At 38.4% G+C, this 16,923-nt stretch overlaps 1 protein-coding gene across 1 annotated transcript in view; it reads left to right on the top strand.

Moving 5' to 3' along the window:
- The first annotated feature begins 1,575 nt into the window (after positions 1 to 1,575).
- nf2a (NF2, moesin-ezrin-radixin like (MERLIN) tumor suppressor a) overlaps positions 1,576 to 16,923 on the top strand; it is a 31,591-nt gene continuing 16,243 nt past the window's right edge. The window contains exons 1-10 of the mRNA XM_057320483.1: positions 1,576 to 1,703; positions 2,076 to 2,423; positions 6,933 to 7,058; positions 7,747 to 7,869; positions 12,018 to 12,101; positions 14,038 to 14,106; positions 14,545 to 14,627; positions 15,969 to 16,044; positions 16,294 to 16,428; positions 16,519 to 16,593. Coding sequence (XP_057176466.1) covers positions 2,310 to 2,423; positions 6,933 to 7,058; positions 7,747 to 7,869; positions 12,018 to 12,101; positions 14,038 to 14,106; positions 14,545 to 14,627; positions 15,969 to 16,044; positions 16,294 to 16,428; positions 16,519 to 16,593 — 885 coding nt within the window. The 5' untranslated portion in view covers positions 1,576 to 1,703; positions 2,076 to 2,309. The remainder of the gene's footprint in view (positions 1,704 to 2,075; positions 2,424 to 6,932; positions 7,059 to 7,746; positions 7,870 to 12,017; positions 12,102 to 14,037; positions 14,107 to 14,544; positions 14,628 to 15,968; positions 16,045 to 16,293; positions 16,429 to 16,518; positions 16,594 to 16,923) is intronic.

Below are 16,923 nucleotides of genomic sequence, written 5' to 3'. Positions count from 1 at the left end.
ATATGTATGTGTGTGTGTGTGTGTGTGTGTGTGTGTGTGTGTGTGTGTGTGTGTGTGTAGTTATATAGTTTTGATTTAAGCCATAATAACTAAAAAATTCAGCTAACTAACACAATACAACACAATAAAAAAATGATAACATAATAAAATACATAAAAACGGAGTTATCTCACTTTGGAACCAATCTTTTCATATATATATATATATATAAAATGAATTTTGAATGTAATGATCTAATAATAGTAATAATAATTTATGCTTTAAAATAATTAATAAATGAATTAATGAATAACTATCCTTTGTTTCATAGACCTAACTGCGGTCATTTGCAATGTAAACATCCCCAGCTTTTGTATGATATAGGCCCGGTTTCACAGACACAGTTTAGCTTAAGCCAAGACTACAGTATGCCTTAGATGAATTTAGATATTTATGTCGCTTTTATAAAAATGCCTTAGAAGAAAACATGACTGGTGTGCATTTCGAAACAAAACAATGGCACAGATATTGCCCAGACATTTCTGGGCAAGTTATATTCAGTTAAGACAGGTCACACATTCATTTTAGTCTGGGACTAGCCTTAAGCCTTGTCTGTGAAACCGGGCCATTAACTTTAGCGCTGCTGACAGTGCTGAGTGGTGCGGGCCAGTGCGCATGCGCGCGCGACCTCAGAGTAGTTTTGACCTGAAAGAGTCAAAACAGAAGGTGTGTGTGTGTGTGAGAGTGTCAGACTCAGATGTGTAAATCACACAAAGTGCAGGAGGAATTCACTTGTGTTTACAACTCGACAGGTGAGTTTGCGACTGGTTTACAATCTTTNACACACACACACACACACACACACACACATACATATCTACTATGACATATAAAGTTATATATACAGTATATAATTAGCAATGACATGTAAATTCATAATATACTTTGCAAAAACTGTGCAAAAGGTGTGTGTGTGTGTGTGTGTGTAGTTATATAGTTTTGATTTAAGCCATAATAACTAAAAAATTCAGCTAACTAACACAATACAACACAATAAAAACATGATAACATAATAAAATACATAAAAACGGAGTTATCTCACTTTGGAACCAATCTTTTCATATATATATATATATATAAAATGAATTTTGAATGTAATGATCTAATAATAGTAATAATAATTTATGCTTTAAAATAATTAATAAATGAATTAATGAATAACTATCCTTTGTTTCATAGACCTAACTGCGGTCATTTGCAATGTAAACATCCCCAGCTTTTGTATGATATAGGCCCGGTTTCACAGACACAGTTTAGCTTAAGCCAAGACTACAGTATGCCTTAGATGAATTTAGATATTTATGTCGCTTTTATAAAAATGCCTTAGAAGAAAACATGACTGGTGTGCATTTCGAAACAAAACAATGGCACAGATATTGCCCAGACATTTCTGGGCAAGTTATATTCAGTTAAGACAGGTCACACATTCATTTTAGTCTGGGACTAGCCTTAAGCCTTGTCTGTGAAACCGGGCCATTAACTTTAGCGCTGCTGACAGTGCTGAGTGGTGCGGGCCAGTGCGCATGCGCGCGCGACCTCAGAGTAGTTTTGACCTGAAAGAGTCAAAACAGAAGGTGTGTGTGTGTGAGAGTGAGTGTGTCAGACTCAGATGTGTAAATCACACAAAGTGCAGGAGGAATTCACTTGTGTTTACAACTCGACAGGTGAGTTTGCGACTGGTTTACAATCTTTTTAGCTTTACAAGCTGAATCCGTCAACAACTCTGGCAACAAAGCAATAACTTGAAGGGTGAAATCGCAAATTAGCATAAGCCTAAATTCATAAAATCTTAAATTGTTGTAAAGTCTTGAGGTTCTAATGTCTTAAAGGCCTTACACGTGTACTTTTGTTATCTAAGTAAGCCTTTGTTTGATGTTTGTCACCGCTTAGCTCACTATGCTAATAGTTATCTTACTAGCATGTTTGTCAATAAACGTCAGTTATCTTATACATGTATTGTATTATCAACTGATAATTTAAGTTTGAGTAATCTTTTGTTATTCTTTTTTCTTTTCTATTCTTTATGTTCTTCACAGACCTTTAGAGGAAGTGAAAGCGACAGTATGTAACCAGCCACAGGTTATCAGTTAACAGGTGGTTTGAAAACTTCCCGGCTGTGAAGATTGTGCACTTCTCCCAATGTTCTTACAGCAACTGGAAAGATGAACCAGTGCCACTTTTATTTTAAGCGATGATTCAGATAAGTTGTAAGTAAACAAATATATGTAGTTTCCAACAAGGAGGAGGAAGGTTTTCCATCTACATTTAAAATGTCAAGTGTGCTTTCATCCATAATGGGGCTCAGTTCCATCAAAAGGAAACAAGCCAAAACGTTCAACGTCAGAATAGTGACGATGGATGCTGAATTGGAGTTCAGCTGCCAGGTGAGTGGCAAGCGTTCTGCCTGTACGTGATTGCTGTAAAAATGTACTGTATAAATGCATTACATTTCTAAGCTAAAACTCCCTGAATAATGAATAAATGTTGTTTCAGTCTTCGGCTTTCTCTGTAGGTGGACACGATGCCTTTATATCACATGTGGCAGTACATTTATTGTAGCCTAGAGGCAAATCCGTACAGAGTGTGATGCAGTGATCAGGGCTTTATTTTGGTAATCTGAGGCATGTAAGCCTCGAGAAGCCACCAGGTTCTCAGCGGTTTAATGTCTGTGCTCCGGCTCTCGCCACATGGCCCTTGAGCATGCCGCTTGTTCTGACCCGTTTCTCAAGGGGAGCTGCATCAAACATCTAAGTATCTTTATTGAAAAAACAGAGACGGTGGTCTTCCAAAAAAAATGTTTGCAAAAAGCTGCCAGAACAAGCACACAAATCCTGAAAGCAAGCACCAGTATGTTGCAGTATCCCAATAATCATCTTTCCCAAGTATAAAGGTGTTGTTGTCTATAAATGGCAATACCAGTGGGAAGTCTGTAGGCAGTATGTACGCTGCAGTACGCTTCATTTGCACATCATAAATTCTTGTGGATGAATATGCCCTATTTTTACACAGAAATCATTGCGGGGAATGTGTTTGATGAATTAAGGGAAAACATATGGTGATAAGAAAATAGTGTGACAGACGTGTACCATCAGTTAATGTCTCCTGGGCAAGGATTTCCAATTCCACAAGACCCTGTCTACTGCTCTGCTACATGTCTGTCTATCTGGCGCGTCTGTTTTGATTTTTCACACTTATTAACAATAATTGCTTAAGTGTTAATGAGGTTCTTGACAAATAGTAGTATAGGGCAGAGGAGGGTCATGGTGCTGTTGTCATGCAATGTTCTAATAAGTGTCATAATTTTTGACAGCCATTTGTTGTAAAAACAAGATAAACTTTACGTTGGTTACCACTGACAATGAATCTCACTCTCAGCCTCAGTGCGTTTTAAAAAATATAAGGAATGCGAGTGCAATGCTTTGCTACATAGACTTCCAATACGAGTGCATTACTGTTTAAACTATCCTTACTGTAGAGTTTCTGTTGCAATTTTCTTAAGCAGGACCACTAGGTGGCAGCATGGATTTACAAAACGGAAAATCCTCCACACTTGCTCTCTCAGTCTCTGCGCAAATGTCGAGATTATATTGCTCGACATTGATAGCCCATAATAGCCCAACATTGAAGTCATCTAGGTAAACCACAATTCATGTTATTCCAGTCATATTTTGAGCCCTTGGGTATGCAGTGATGTCTTTTGATAGAAAATGGTCCCCAGATAGTTATGAGTAATACAATCAAGATCCAATCTCTTTTGAAACTAGAGGTGAATAACATACATTTCATATTCCTTCTTTGCTGTTTTTGCAGTGGAAGTGAATTCAAGAAAATGTCGCGATGCAAGATTTTTATACAGATGTTTGATCAGTGTTATAATGTACTATAGTACATAAATCACACGTACTATATTTCATGTAGCTCAATGGTTAGAGTGTGGTGCTAGCAATGCCAAGGTCATGGGTCAACAAATTTATGGTATACTGTAATGCAATGTAAATCGCTTTGGATAAAAGCGTCTGCCAAATGCAATGTACATGTACAACTATGTTCCAGGGATATTTCAAGGACTCTGTTTTGCTTCAGGGCTTAGTATAAGTTATGTCTCTGTATAAAAGCGAGAGCCAGTCGCAGTACACTATTGACTTTTCAAAATGACCACATCTAATCTCATGCTGTGTAACAAGCAATTCCGCCTTCAATATAATATGGTTTTGGTTAAAAGCAAAACACAATAAAGGTAAATACAGAGTGTGACTTTGAAGTTTCTGGTTTTGTAATTTCTTTACTATGCTGTCATAGGCTGAACATTTATGGATGTTTCACTAAATAGGCATATAACTTGTCAGCTGAGTGAGTGAACATCTTTTTACAGACTTGCCTAATTTCTCTGTGAAGTTTGCACCTGTTGTCCTTGAATGCAGCCCATCAGCTTCCTGGAGGGGAGGCATCAGCATTTTTAATTGGTTGGGCTCATATTGCGACGGCAGCATATTGTGATATGTACTCATACATAAACATTAGGTAGGCAGGGTGAAACTGCACCTTGAACAGCACCTGTCTCAGTTATGGTAATTAGAGTTAGCAATGTTGATGAGGTTTGCAATTCCAGGTGGAAGTTTTAAAAGCAAGATTATGTCCTCTACGTCATTAACTTTATTAGTCAGAGTGACATAAGGTAAGAGTATATTAAACATCTAGCATGGCTGTGTCCAGATGATGGCTTTTATACACGAGGAGACTCTGTTAATGACAAGCCCAATCGAGCAAAGACGCTTACACGCGGGAATAATTCTTGCAAGATGAGTTTTCTAATTGTTATTCTGCTGATATTCTCTTGCAGACACAGATTGCAATCTTTTTTTGAATTCTGGTTTTTCGAAGATATTAAAAGGACAGGTCCAATATCAGAAATTAATTTGACCATGTTTATCCCTCCAGTTAATCTGTAACCAGTAAAATTAATAATAAAGATGCAGCCTTATGCAGGTATTCATGGTACTAAATGGATTTTGGTTGGTTCCTTTTTTTTTATTGGTTCTTTATTCGTTCTTTTCAAGTACATGTACGAAAGAAAATCAAGTTATTTTAATGCAAAAAAAGCCACTGATACGCTTCTATTTCTGTCTTATTTACGTTACGTTATTTACATTATGAAAGCATGAACTGATGTTAAAGCCCCAGTGAAATCAAAATGGACGTTTTTCCTTTTATTAAAAATAAGTTAGCCGTAAGGACGTCAATAAACTGATATGCTCCTTCGCGCTGACAAAATTCCCATTTAGAAGATAATAGCGTTCAAAACTGACAGTCTGGCAGGTGCGCTCAAAAATAATCGAAAATTCCATGACCATCAAGCTACACTTCAGCCTCTCGTCAAAGTTCTCATCCAATCAAATCTGCTTTAGAATCCGAAGAGTCCCGCCCCCTTCACCATTAGAGCTGCGGAAGCTGCGCCTCATATCAGCCACTTGTTCGCACATTTATTATATCCTACATGGTGAATGACGCATAATGCACTAGATGGGAGATGGGGGATGATCCAGACAGTGTAACCAATAACATTAAAGTCTTAATCTCGCGAGCGGTTGCACGTGAGTGTCCTCCGATTCAGAGACACGATAGCACAGAGCTGATCATTTGCGCTATCATACGTGCAAATCCGGTGAGAAAACAAAACATATCTGACCCGTTTCAAGTCTACACAGAATGTTGTATGTTAAGGCTCTATGGAATAGAGCTTGCTAATCGACGTCACGCTGCGTTGAATGTTGCGCCATCTTGGGAGGATGGCTGCTAGTGCTTTCAATGCAGTATTTTGTTTTTCTTGTTAGATTAGGAAATATAACTATGAAAACTGGTAAAGCCCATGGCTCTTTCACTTTCGAATTCTCCATATATCAAACAAAACAAGTAAGTGTGCATATCAAAACAATAATAGCAGTGGAGTATTATCCTCCCAAGATGTCGGCGCCACTGAAACCTGCAACATAGGGCGTGACGTCAGCATCACATTCTATAGATTGGACATAGCAGCCTTGATGAGTAAAGGAGAAGACAAACGCCAGTGTCATTCACCAACGTAAATAACAAGCTTCAAATGACACTACACTGGTATCACTGATCTTCATATTCTTTTCGATAGACTTTTACACCACTGTGGCTATCATGCTGGTAAATGCAGCTTTGTCGGGCTGACTGTGTGCAGTAAATGAAACGCTATTGGTTATTTTAAAAGGGGGCGGGGTCACTCACTCGATATGTCTCGCGCTCTTTGCATTTTTCAGTTGAAATAATGTCAACATATCAAATAATGCTGCGTGTTCCAAGGCATTGCAGTGGGACTTTAAAAATTTGTATGCACTTTCTGATATCGGTAATGATGCTTTTTTTTTCGCTTTTCTCCACATCTGTTGAAACTGGGTTATTCTAACATTGCCATTATTTATTATGGTGGTGCTGTTGTGGTTAGTCTGTAGTCGATTAATCTCTAGGGAATAGAATTTTAAATTGCTTCCCCTAAAGACTATAAAATCAGAATTGGAGTTTTATGGCTTTTAGTCGAAGCCTGTTAGCTTTAGGGCCAGCCATATACAAGTGTACTTTAAGACAGATATACAACAGATATACACTGAAATAGGAAATGCACCAAAAATATTGGGTCCTGTACTCAGGATTGTTTAACTTTGTGAAATTAATAATACAAAAGAATGTAACTATGTTAACTGAACACTTTTTTTGTTTAAAGCAAAGGAATGCACCCTTCGGTATTTCTCGCCACAGCTTCTTGTGTCAGCACAGGATATAAAACTGCTTATCAAGCTATTTCATGATTTTTTTGAAAAGTTGAAAAGCCTTCATGTTGCTGACCTTTCTTTTTAATCTTGTTTGGGCAGCTGAAGTGGAAAGGAAAGGATCTGTTTGAACTCGTGTGCCGGAAGCTGGGGCTCAGGGAGAGCTGGTTCTTTGGTCTGCGGTATGATGTTAAAGACACCATCGCATGGCTCAAGATGGACAAGAGGGTAGAACACTTTTTCAAAATGTCTCACTCTTTTACTGTTTCATGTGTTTGTGAAAGCACAAGTTTTATTTGCATTCGGTGTGTGTAATTCAGTGGTTCTCAAACTGGGGGGACAAGATGGTTCCAGGGGGGGCCTCAGATTTTGTGCCATTTTATGAAATATAGAAATGTATTGTAAATTTTGTGCAATCAAACAGCAGAAAAATAAGATCACCAACCAAAAGAATTGATGTTTCAGCATTGTATAACTGAAAAATGTTTTTGGTTTAATTAAAATTTTAAGATTATAAGTCTTTATTTGGGGGGCCGCAAAGCAATGCACTCTACTGTACACAAAGGGGGTCTTACAACAAAAAAGTTTGAGAACCACTGGTGTAATTGGTTCAAAGCATAGAAAATGTTATAATAACAACAACTTGGGTTTTTACTACACCTTACACCTTGTAATTATTTAGAATGTAATATGATGTGATAAACTGTTATTTACGCTGTATGCTAACAGAGGATAATTCTGTTATGCTTTGATTATATGATCTGTATACCATGATATACCGTGGTATTTGCAAAGTACTAGACTGAAGGTCTAAAGTACATGATATTAATGTTCTAACCTAGTAATTTCTGGTTTGTAAAATAATTGAGAGTTTGACAATTTGAATGCCATTGAAACCCAAAGTTTTTATTCTTAGGTTATGGACCATGATGTGCCCAAAGATGAGCCAATAGTTTTCCATTTCCTGGCTAAGTTTTACCCAGAGAATGCTGAAGAGGAGCTGGTACAGGACATAACCCAGCATCTCTTATTTTTACAGGTCAGTCAATGCTACAGGTGGGTTTAGCTGGATTCAAACAACTGGAAATTGTAGCACTTTTGTCAGCAGCCCTAAACACTGTTCAGGATTGAACCTCCTGCCTTTGTATTTCCAACAAAGGAAATACAAGAATGGCCCTGCACGGATTAACCAAAGCAGAGAAAATCGTTTTATTGGTCATTTAGTTTTAGCATAAATGTGTTCTAAACAAAAGTATTGTTTGTAATCAACTGCAGGTGATAATATGCTGTTGACCCGAACTCGAAGCCATTTCATTTTAATGGGGTTGGCAGCAGAACAGAGCTCTCGTATTGGGTTTCTCGGTGCGGTCCTCTGTCAGAGAGGGTTTACAGTTTGCTGTCTGCAGGTTCAGTGCTCTTCTCCATTGTTTGGTGTGATTGTGTTCAGTCATGTGGAATCGGTGCGCTCCACACCGAGGCTCCTGTCTATAAGCCCAGGGGAATACCTCCCACTGTTTTACAGCTCCCTGCCAGGATTCTTTCTCCGAGATCAGAGACTGTAAAGCAGTAACGTCATTATGAACTCATTATCAGTCATTTTATTGAGATGGTAGGGTTGCTTGGCATGTACAGTAAATAAACACTTGGCTCCATTTAGCACGGTTTCATCAACAGTTCTCTCTTTTGCAATGACTGTCGTCCATTAGTTGATATTTTTTTGCATGTTTTAATGGTCTTGTTTTAAGTTGCTTGCCGCAACGTGCTGTGCTATAGCAGGCCGTGTCTGGGTTCCTGTTTTTGAGCTACTTGTGACAAACATTGTGTCTCATTCAATAATAATTGCATAGATTTTTCGTATTTATACGCACATTTGAACCTCTCACGAGAACTTTCCGCCTAATTCACAACACATGCGTACGCACATGAATTTGTTCTTAACCTCGTCCTAATGTTAGTGAATTTGGATTATTCTAAATGAGTGCACGAGTTTAGTCATTTGCATAAAACACACCCAGTCCATCTCCATATTAGGGCTTTCCGCCTAACTTTTCCTTTACCGCTTGTCGTCACTTAAGATACTCCAGGCAACCCCATGTGACACTGTCTACAGATGCGCTCTCGCAAGAAATTCTTGAACATACACAATAAAACACCTTATATACAGACACGCAGTTTAAAGAGTTCTCGTTAGCCGGCTGTAAAAGTGCTGTTACTCAGAGAAACATCGCAGCTCGAGCGATAGTCTAACGCAGCTTTTCTTACTCTTTAACTGGATATGGTGAAAAAATTTGAAAATTAAATGAAACATACATTTTGTCATTGAGAGAGAGAGAAGGAAAGAAAGAGACTTTTTGCGTACGTTTGCTTTCATCTGTTCCTATCTTTTCTCTTATATTTAGAATAAATAATAGTACGATTTTTGTGAATCATGATTTGTTATTGAAAACATTCGTACGCAGGTTTCACGCATAAATTAGTGCGTACGCATGCTTAGTAAATGAGACCCATTGTTTAAAAGTAAAAAAGTGCATTCTGTCTTTGATCCTGCTGCACTTTTTGAATGCAGTCTTATGTAAATTCCCAATAGACATGCATAGACCCCGCATTGGCCACTGAATTGTATGTCAGCGGTGCTGCCAATTTAGGGATTGACACATTGCAGCAATTGGCCAAAGCGTGTCTTTAAAGTCACCATGAATCGGAAGTTGCGATTGACTTCTTTTCCGTATCGTGACGTGTATCCGAGTGAAACGGCTTCTGAAATTCAAAAAAAATGTAGGGCCGGGGCTTTATTTTGCCCTTCCCTTTTTGATTGGTTTGTTGTAAATTGGGTCTGGACTGGAGGGGAGGACTAAAAGTGCCTGTCCATTGGACAGTCAGTATAGTCCTACCACTTTTTTTGTTGCTGACGTCATGTGGTGAAGAGTTATTGTTGAGAGGGGGAGAGGAGCTTAACGTTTTTGATGAAAGATTTGCAAAGAAGTGCAAATGAATAAAAAAAATAATAATTGTGTGCACGGATAAATCATTTATATATAAAACACTTGCATGGTGACTTTAAACGCCTTCCCAGAGAAACGCATCCGATTGGTTAATCCCGGTCAGGTGATTCATCCTAATACAGAGAATCCTCATGCCAGATTGTTCACTTGTTCTTGCAACCCATCTTGTTGATTTTGAAAAAATATAGTTTCAAACATCCCTTATGTCCACATTCCACCGTGGTGATTGCAGTTGTTAACTGACATTATATTTTGACCGTTTGCCCTTTAATTTAGAGCGCTTGCATCAATTTTACGGATTGAATACATTGCAAAGGGCACAAGACGAAGATATGAGCGTTCTGAGAAAACGTAAGTAGCTTATCTTCCCTCGTAATGGGAGGTAGACCCCTGGCTGCTTGTTCAGAATGGCAATGTTCTCTTAAAAAAAGTAATGAATTCTCATAAGCTGCTAATGAATTTGGAGAAGAGATTGGAGAACGGTGAGTCTGTTCTCTCTTACCCTCTGCCCTCCGCTCATCTGTAGGCTGTGTGTTTGGATGTGCAGATCCTGTTTGAAACCGCTCTACTGGATGGGCTCTTATCAGGAACGGCCACCCTTCCCAGACTGCTCTCTTAAAGTGCCGTTACATTTGTTAAACAGATTGAAAGCCAGCACCTTTCTGCCCGGTCAATGACACATTGCATGCTATTCAACCTTTTTGGTGACTGTTTTCAGGCCGATAGCCGAATGAAGGGTAAAAGGAGGTGTGATCATTTTTATTGACAGGTACATAAATGAAACCCAGATTTATAAATTCCTACTTCAGTTCTTATGAAGAAGGCAAAATCTTGAGACTTTTTGCCGTGCAGTTGGGCGATATGGCTTTTTAAATGTAGCATGGGCATTCGGGTTTCTTATTAATACTTTGCTGTTATTATAGCCTCGTCATTAAATCTAGTTTTGGTCATCTGTGTTCTTGGTTTCATCAGTTTCGTTTGTTTATTATTCATCTTGCCAAGCAGTTAATGGTCAACGGTTACCAGCGGCCTTCCATGTGGTTGTGTTTTTGGCTACAGCTCATTTGGAAAGGCTGTGACATTTTATATTTTGTATTTTCATATTTTGTTTGTACAGCTAATTTTCACTTTTCATAGCTTTAATCGACTGTAATGTGATTTCAATGATTCTTCATTAGGACAGCCTTATGCATCGACAGACACTGCATTGAAATGACTCATTATTATGTTTTGCAATTAGTTCTGCTAGAACATTTCCATTTGCACTTTTTGTAGATATCATTTTTTTTGTAAGGAAGTTTTCAGTTAAAGGTCCAGTGTATGAAATTTAGCGGCATCTAGTGCGGCAGCCCTCCCTTTCGAAGCACTACGGTGGCTGACACAGCACTAAGATGTCGTCACGGTTTTGCTTCTTTGCTGAAGGAGATAAGGTATTCACGAAACACGCTCTGTAGAGCAGTTTGTCCGTTTAGGGCTACTGTAGACAGTGAATACCATATAAGGGGACCCGCGGTGTATGTAGAGAGAAATAGCTCATTCTTCGCTAATAAAAACAAAATACTTCATGATGTAAGGACTGTATACACCTCTGAACACATAGTTTTGGTAGCTTTTTTAGAAGAGGCAAAACTAGTCACACACATTCATCTGGTTTTCTGTAGGTGATGGACAGAATAATTGGGTTGTTACAAACAAACATGTAGTGCTTTTAACCCGGTTCAAGAGTCTGTGTTAGCATTCTGAACAGGCTCACCAGTTCACCTGTTTTTCCCTACGGCACCAATTGGGATTCAACTCAACAACTCTCAGGCAACTAATGTGTATCCACAACCTCTGTGCCATCTGCTGCTTTAAAAATCTTGAAATGACCCTGAAATATTCTGACCAGGCTTTGTAGCTTTAAATGATGTCTGGACTTGGCTGTCCATGTAGCCGGAAGGAAACCGGTTCAGCTGTATTATTAATGGATAATTGTTTGTGTTCGAAATGTACCCACCGACCTTTTAAGTCTGTAGGCTATGAATGTTAGCTAGTCGGCGATCTGTTTTGCTATAACAGAAATAAATACTAATAGTAGCAATACAGGCTTCGGTGGTGATGGAGAAATTATATTCTTTTGATTGCGTCTTATTGTGGTATTTTCCCAAATATGTGGCTGTAAATAATGTCTTCTGAAAACCCACAGGTGAAAAAGAAGATTCTTGAAGAGGAGATCTACTGTCCTCCTGAGGCATCAGTGCTGTTAGCCTCGTACGCCGTCCATGCTAAGGTCAGCAGCATTTTGAACCAGAATTTTTTTAAAATCCTGCTCTCTTATTGACACGTAGAAAGATGTCAACGCTAAACCCTGACGTCCTTTCAAGGTCGGCATCTTTTCTATTACAGCGACACTGCAGAAAGAATTGAATTTTATTAACCAGGTGTCAGCTTGATTGACAGCTCAGGGGCAACAAGAGCATGCGGTTTATCCCAAAGCCTTGGCTAACTGCACAAATCTCACCTTGTGCCAATTTAGAAATCTCTCTCGGTTTCTCTCTCACTCGTGACAGGTTCTAAAACTGGACGGTGAATTGGCTGCAGCTTTTGTTTTCTTTGTTAAAGCACTTTGTACGCTTCACACACTAGCTGGTGTGCTTACTGTAAGCTCAGGGCTTTTTATTCATTTATGGTCAGATGTTTTGGTGCATTATTGATTCGGATGATTATCAGTGTTGAAATTATTTTTTTAGAGTGTATTAAGAAACACTTAAGACACATTCAAGCTTGGTTCCTCCTCTCTAAATAATGCAACATTTAGCTAGTAAATATAGATATGAACATTTTCAGCACTAAATTTACAGTAACAAACATAAATGTACAAATGTCAAACACTTCCACTGACTGTTGGCTCTTTGATATCCAATCTAAAATTTGGGTCATGAGGCAAATTAGTTGTGAACCACTGCAATAAATAATTATTTAATGCAATATAGTTAATTTTTTAACTGTTTACAGTTGCCAATGTACGTCAAGCATTAAAAGGACGGTTCGCCCCAAAATAAAAATCCTGCCATCATTTATTCACACACATGACATTTAAAACCTGCATGACTTTCTTTTTTTCTGTGAAACACAAAAGAAGATAGTTGTGAGTCATTTTAGAGGTTTTGCGTCCATACAATAGAAGTCAATGAGGGTCAGTGTTGGTTGGTTACCAACATTCTTCTATTTTTATCCATTATAATTTGTAGGAATGTAACGATTCATTCAGCTCACGATACGAAACGTTTCACGATACTGATCTCACGATACGTTTTTTTTCACAAAATGATTTGAGACAAATTAGAAATGAACAAGTGCCCTTTTATTAAATTTGATTCATTTTAAAACAAATTCCAAATCAAATAAAAAAACAAATGATACAAAAGTCTCTTTAATATAAACATACTAAGACTTCGTCTGTGCTTTTCCTAACTTGGATTTTTTTTACTTTTTTTAACGAAATATCAACGTTTTCCAAGTTTGCAGTAAACACAGCGACCCCTGCTGTTCAAAACATGTACCGGATTTATTTAACCTCTCAACCGAATCGTCAAATATTATAATCGATTTTCCGGCGGCTCACATCGTTACATCCCTATTCATTTGTGTTCTGCAGAATAGATAATTAATACAGGTTTGGAATAACACGAGGCTGAGTAAACGATGAAAAAAAGCACATTTTAGCGTAAAATAAAATACTCTAACTCTACTCTCTCTCTCTCTCTTCTCGAGAAAGCATGATAATAATAGAGGCATGAAGCCATAGACCTACCAATCATAGACACTTTTAAGTGGAAATGCATTTACACGCCAGCTTCATTGAAGTTGAGCTCGATGAATTTAACATGACGGACCAAACTGATGCTGTTTGGCCAGGCTGTTTCAGTCAACGAGTGACTGTACACTCCTGCTGTTTCGTGTGGTTTTGCGCATCTCTTTTTCTCTCCTCTACTTATCTTACCCATAATGCCTCTTATAAAAACACAGCTGTATTTCATCATCTTGTGATCTGAAAGTGCTTTTATGTGTTAGGCAACTATGAATTACTTAATCAGTTTAAGTGAGAGCAGGTGCGTATAATTGCTGTTTTTCTTTCGTACGACTGCGTGGTTCCACTTTTGCCTTTCAATATTCATAACATGAATAGTAATTAGTTTTGATTTTTGTGTGTCTTTGTTCTGCAGTATGGTGATTACGATCCTAATGTCCACAAGCCGGGCTTCCTGTCCCAGGAGGAGCTGCTACCAAAGAGAGTAAGTGTGATGTTGAGTTGGCCGTCACTCCCCGGGAATTATGCAGATTGTGTTCGGAGAGGCTGGTAATGGAGCTGTACACGTTCAGCGGGCCTCCCGTAGGGCGTCAGATGTACTGAAACCTCACGCGTTTACTCCACTTGCATCCAAAGCGATCTGAAGAGTATAAATAGTCGGATGTAATTAGAAAATGCCCTTCAACTCAATTAACCGATTTTATAAACCGTTTTCACACTTGGTTTGCTTGCTAAAGTCAGATTCCACCTCCTTTATTGTTTGGCTGTGAAACATGATGTTGAAGATCATTGGCGTGCACAAAACAAACTGAACTGAAGTCACACGGATTTAGTGTGATGGAGCATCCTGACACAATTCGTTACCAGACGAACCAAGTTTTTGTTTATGATAATGATTTCTATGTGTGTTTCTGTTGTGCAGGTTATTAATCTATTCCAGATGACCACGGAAATGTGGGAGGAGAGAATCACAATCTGTTATGCTGAGCACAGAGGCAGAACCAGGTATCGTCCACATTCATCTTAGACAATCCATCCACAAACCGTTCATTGACCATCTGATGCATATCGCATACACAATTTGTAAATGATAGGCTTTGCTGCTTGCCTCGAGTGCAAACCTCAAGTAAAGAAGTGGTTTCGGTCATTTTAACTGTTAGTCTTATGTCATTCTTGCTCTCTTAAGTCAGGACAAGACAAATATCTGGTTTATAAATGCCATCTTACAGGTGTGCTTTTGACCAGGTGTGCATTTTGAGAGGTCATCTCAAGATAAAAAAAAGTGACTGATTTTGGTAAAACCGGTCATAGCTTTGCCCTTTAAAAATAAGGTTGTAATTGTTCACTGCGATGATGAAACTGACTTTTTGTGTCGTTTCACAGCCCATTTAGATGCATGTAGGACACTTTCATATTCCACACACCCTCACCTTCTTGCTTACTGAAATACATCCAATTCTTTCCCTCACAAAGGTTGAAGTATTTGTTTCTTCTATAACCATTCGAACACAAACCAGAGACATTGCCAAACTCAAACAGATACAGTTCATTAAAGCTAAATCTTATAGCTTGTATAGTATTTTCCACCTGAAGTCCCCTGATTTCTAGCACTGAAAACGGTCATCATTCTGTTTTAAACGACCGTTTCTGGCCCTCTGAAATAAATAGTCTGTATTAGTTTGTATTTGAAGGGTTTTGTATACTAATGATGTCTGTTACGATTGGCTAAGCTCTGTGTACTGTACGCAAAATGAGTAATAACATTGAGCGTTAGGTGATATGTAATCCTCTTGTGGTTTTATTAGAGTTTTGCCAAGGCAAGCATCTCCTCAAAAGTTGTTCGTGTTCACAGTTAGGAATTTGTGCAAGCGTTTACCTTTAGCAGTTTTTAAACGGACAGGCACTCTCACATTTAAAAAAAAGAAACGCATCTAGTAGTTCCTAGCTTGGTCATATTAAAGAAATAATGAAAATTATCTAGGGAATAGTGGAAAAGGACAGACATTCAAGTAATCCAAATGACTCCATGGGTTCATAAGCGAAACGCTTCTTTAGCAAAATCAAAGCAAGCATTCAATTCGAATATGGCGACACGTCGATAACTTCAAATCTCATTGGTTGTCATTTTGGATGTATTTCTGTAATTGTTTATTATGAGTATCAATGTTGTTGCAGTTATTCTAAAAATAATATTCTGTGACCTGTAACGTCTGCACTCCAAGTTAGTCGAGTCTCATTAAAGCCCTGCGGAGGAATAGATTTTATTGTGTGTCTAATTTATTCCCTCTCTCTCTCTCCGGTTTTCTTCTTCCCTCCTGCCTTTCTGTTTGTTATTATGTGCTGCAGAGATGAAGCAGAGATGGAGTACTTAAAAATAGCTCAGGACCTGGAGATGTATGGGGTCAATTACTTCTCCATTAGGGTAAGAAAGTTTCCGACGCTGTGCTGTAGGTACGATCTGAGCCAACAGATCTCTCTGGGTTTGGACGCATAAAGACATTACAGCAAAACGCTTGAAGGAATAAATCTTCCATAACTGGTGACCTAATGTCCTGTACCTTGCATAATTTCACAGTTAGAGATAACGGAGACTTGAAACGTCAAGTAATTATTTCTACCTTTTAGTTTCGCCAACTGTGTCATGTCTGGGTGATATCTTTTTTTTTTCAAGAATAAAAAGGGAACCGACTTGCTGTTGGGTGTTGATGCGTTGGGTCTTCACATTTATGAACCCGAGAACAAACTGACACCCAAAATCTCTTTTCCCTGGAATGAGATCAGAAACATCTCTTACAGCGATAAAGAGGTGCTCATTTTCTTGGCCGATGTCATTTTTAACTGTGGACTTTTGTTCATTTGCTAATTTCTCTTGTGTTTCTTTTAACCACATCTTCAGTTTGCCATTAAGCCCTTGGATAAGAAAGCAGACATGTTTAAGTTCAACCCATCAAAACTGAAGGTCAATAAACTGGTGAGTGTTCCATTATGTATGCGGCGAACGGTGTTGAATTGATAACCACAAACTTACTGAAGTGTTGCATAGTGGTTGAAGATCTAGGCTGGTAGCCAGAAGATTGTCGTTTCAAACCCCCTAAAGGACGATCTGTGATGTGCCATTATTTAGCCCTTAGCAACTCTTGTTTTACTCTGGGAATATTGTACTTTTTGCAACTTTAAGTCGCTTTTGGAAAAGGGTCAATTAAATGACTACCCCTGCGTCTAAATTGCCTGCTTTCATACTATATGTGAGCCTGGCGCACAAAACCAGTCATAAAGTTTTTCGAAGTTCAGATTTATACAT

This window comes from Triplophysa rosa, linkage group LG2 (genome assembly GCF_024868665.1).
Source record: "Triplophysa rosa linkage group LG2, Trosa_1v2, whole genome shotgun sequence".
In the NCBI taxonomy this organism is placed as follows: Eukaryota; Metazoa; Chordata; class Actinopteri; order Cypriniformes; family Nemacheilidae; genus Triplophysa; species Triplophysa rosa.
Note: the sequence above shows the minus strand (reverse complement) of the source record. Positions and strands in the feature narration are given on the sequence as shown.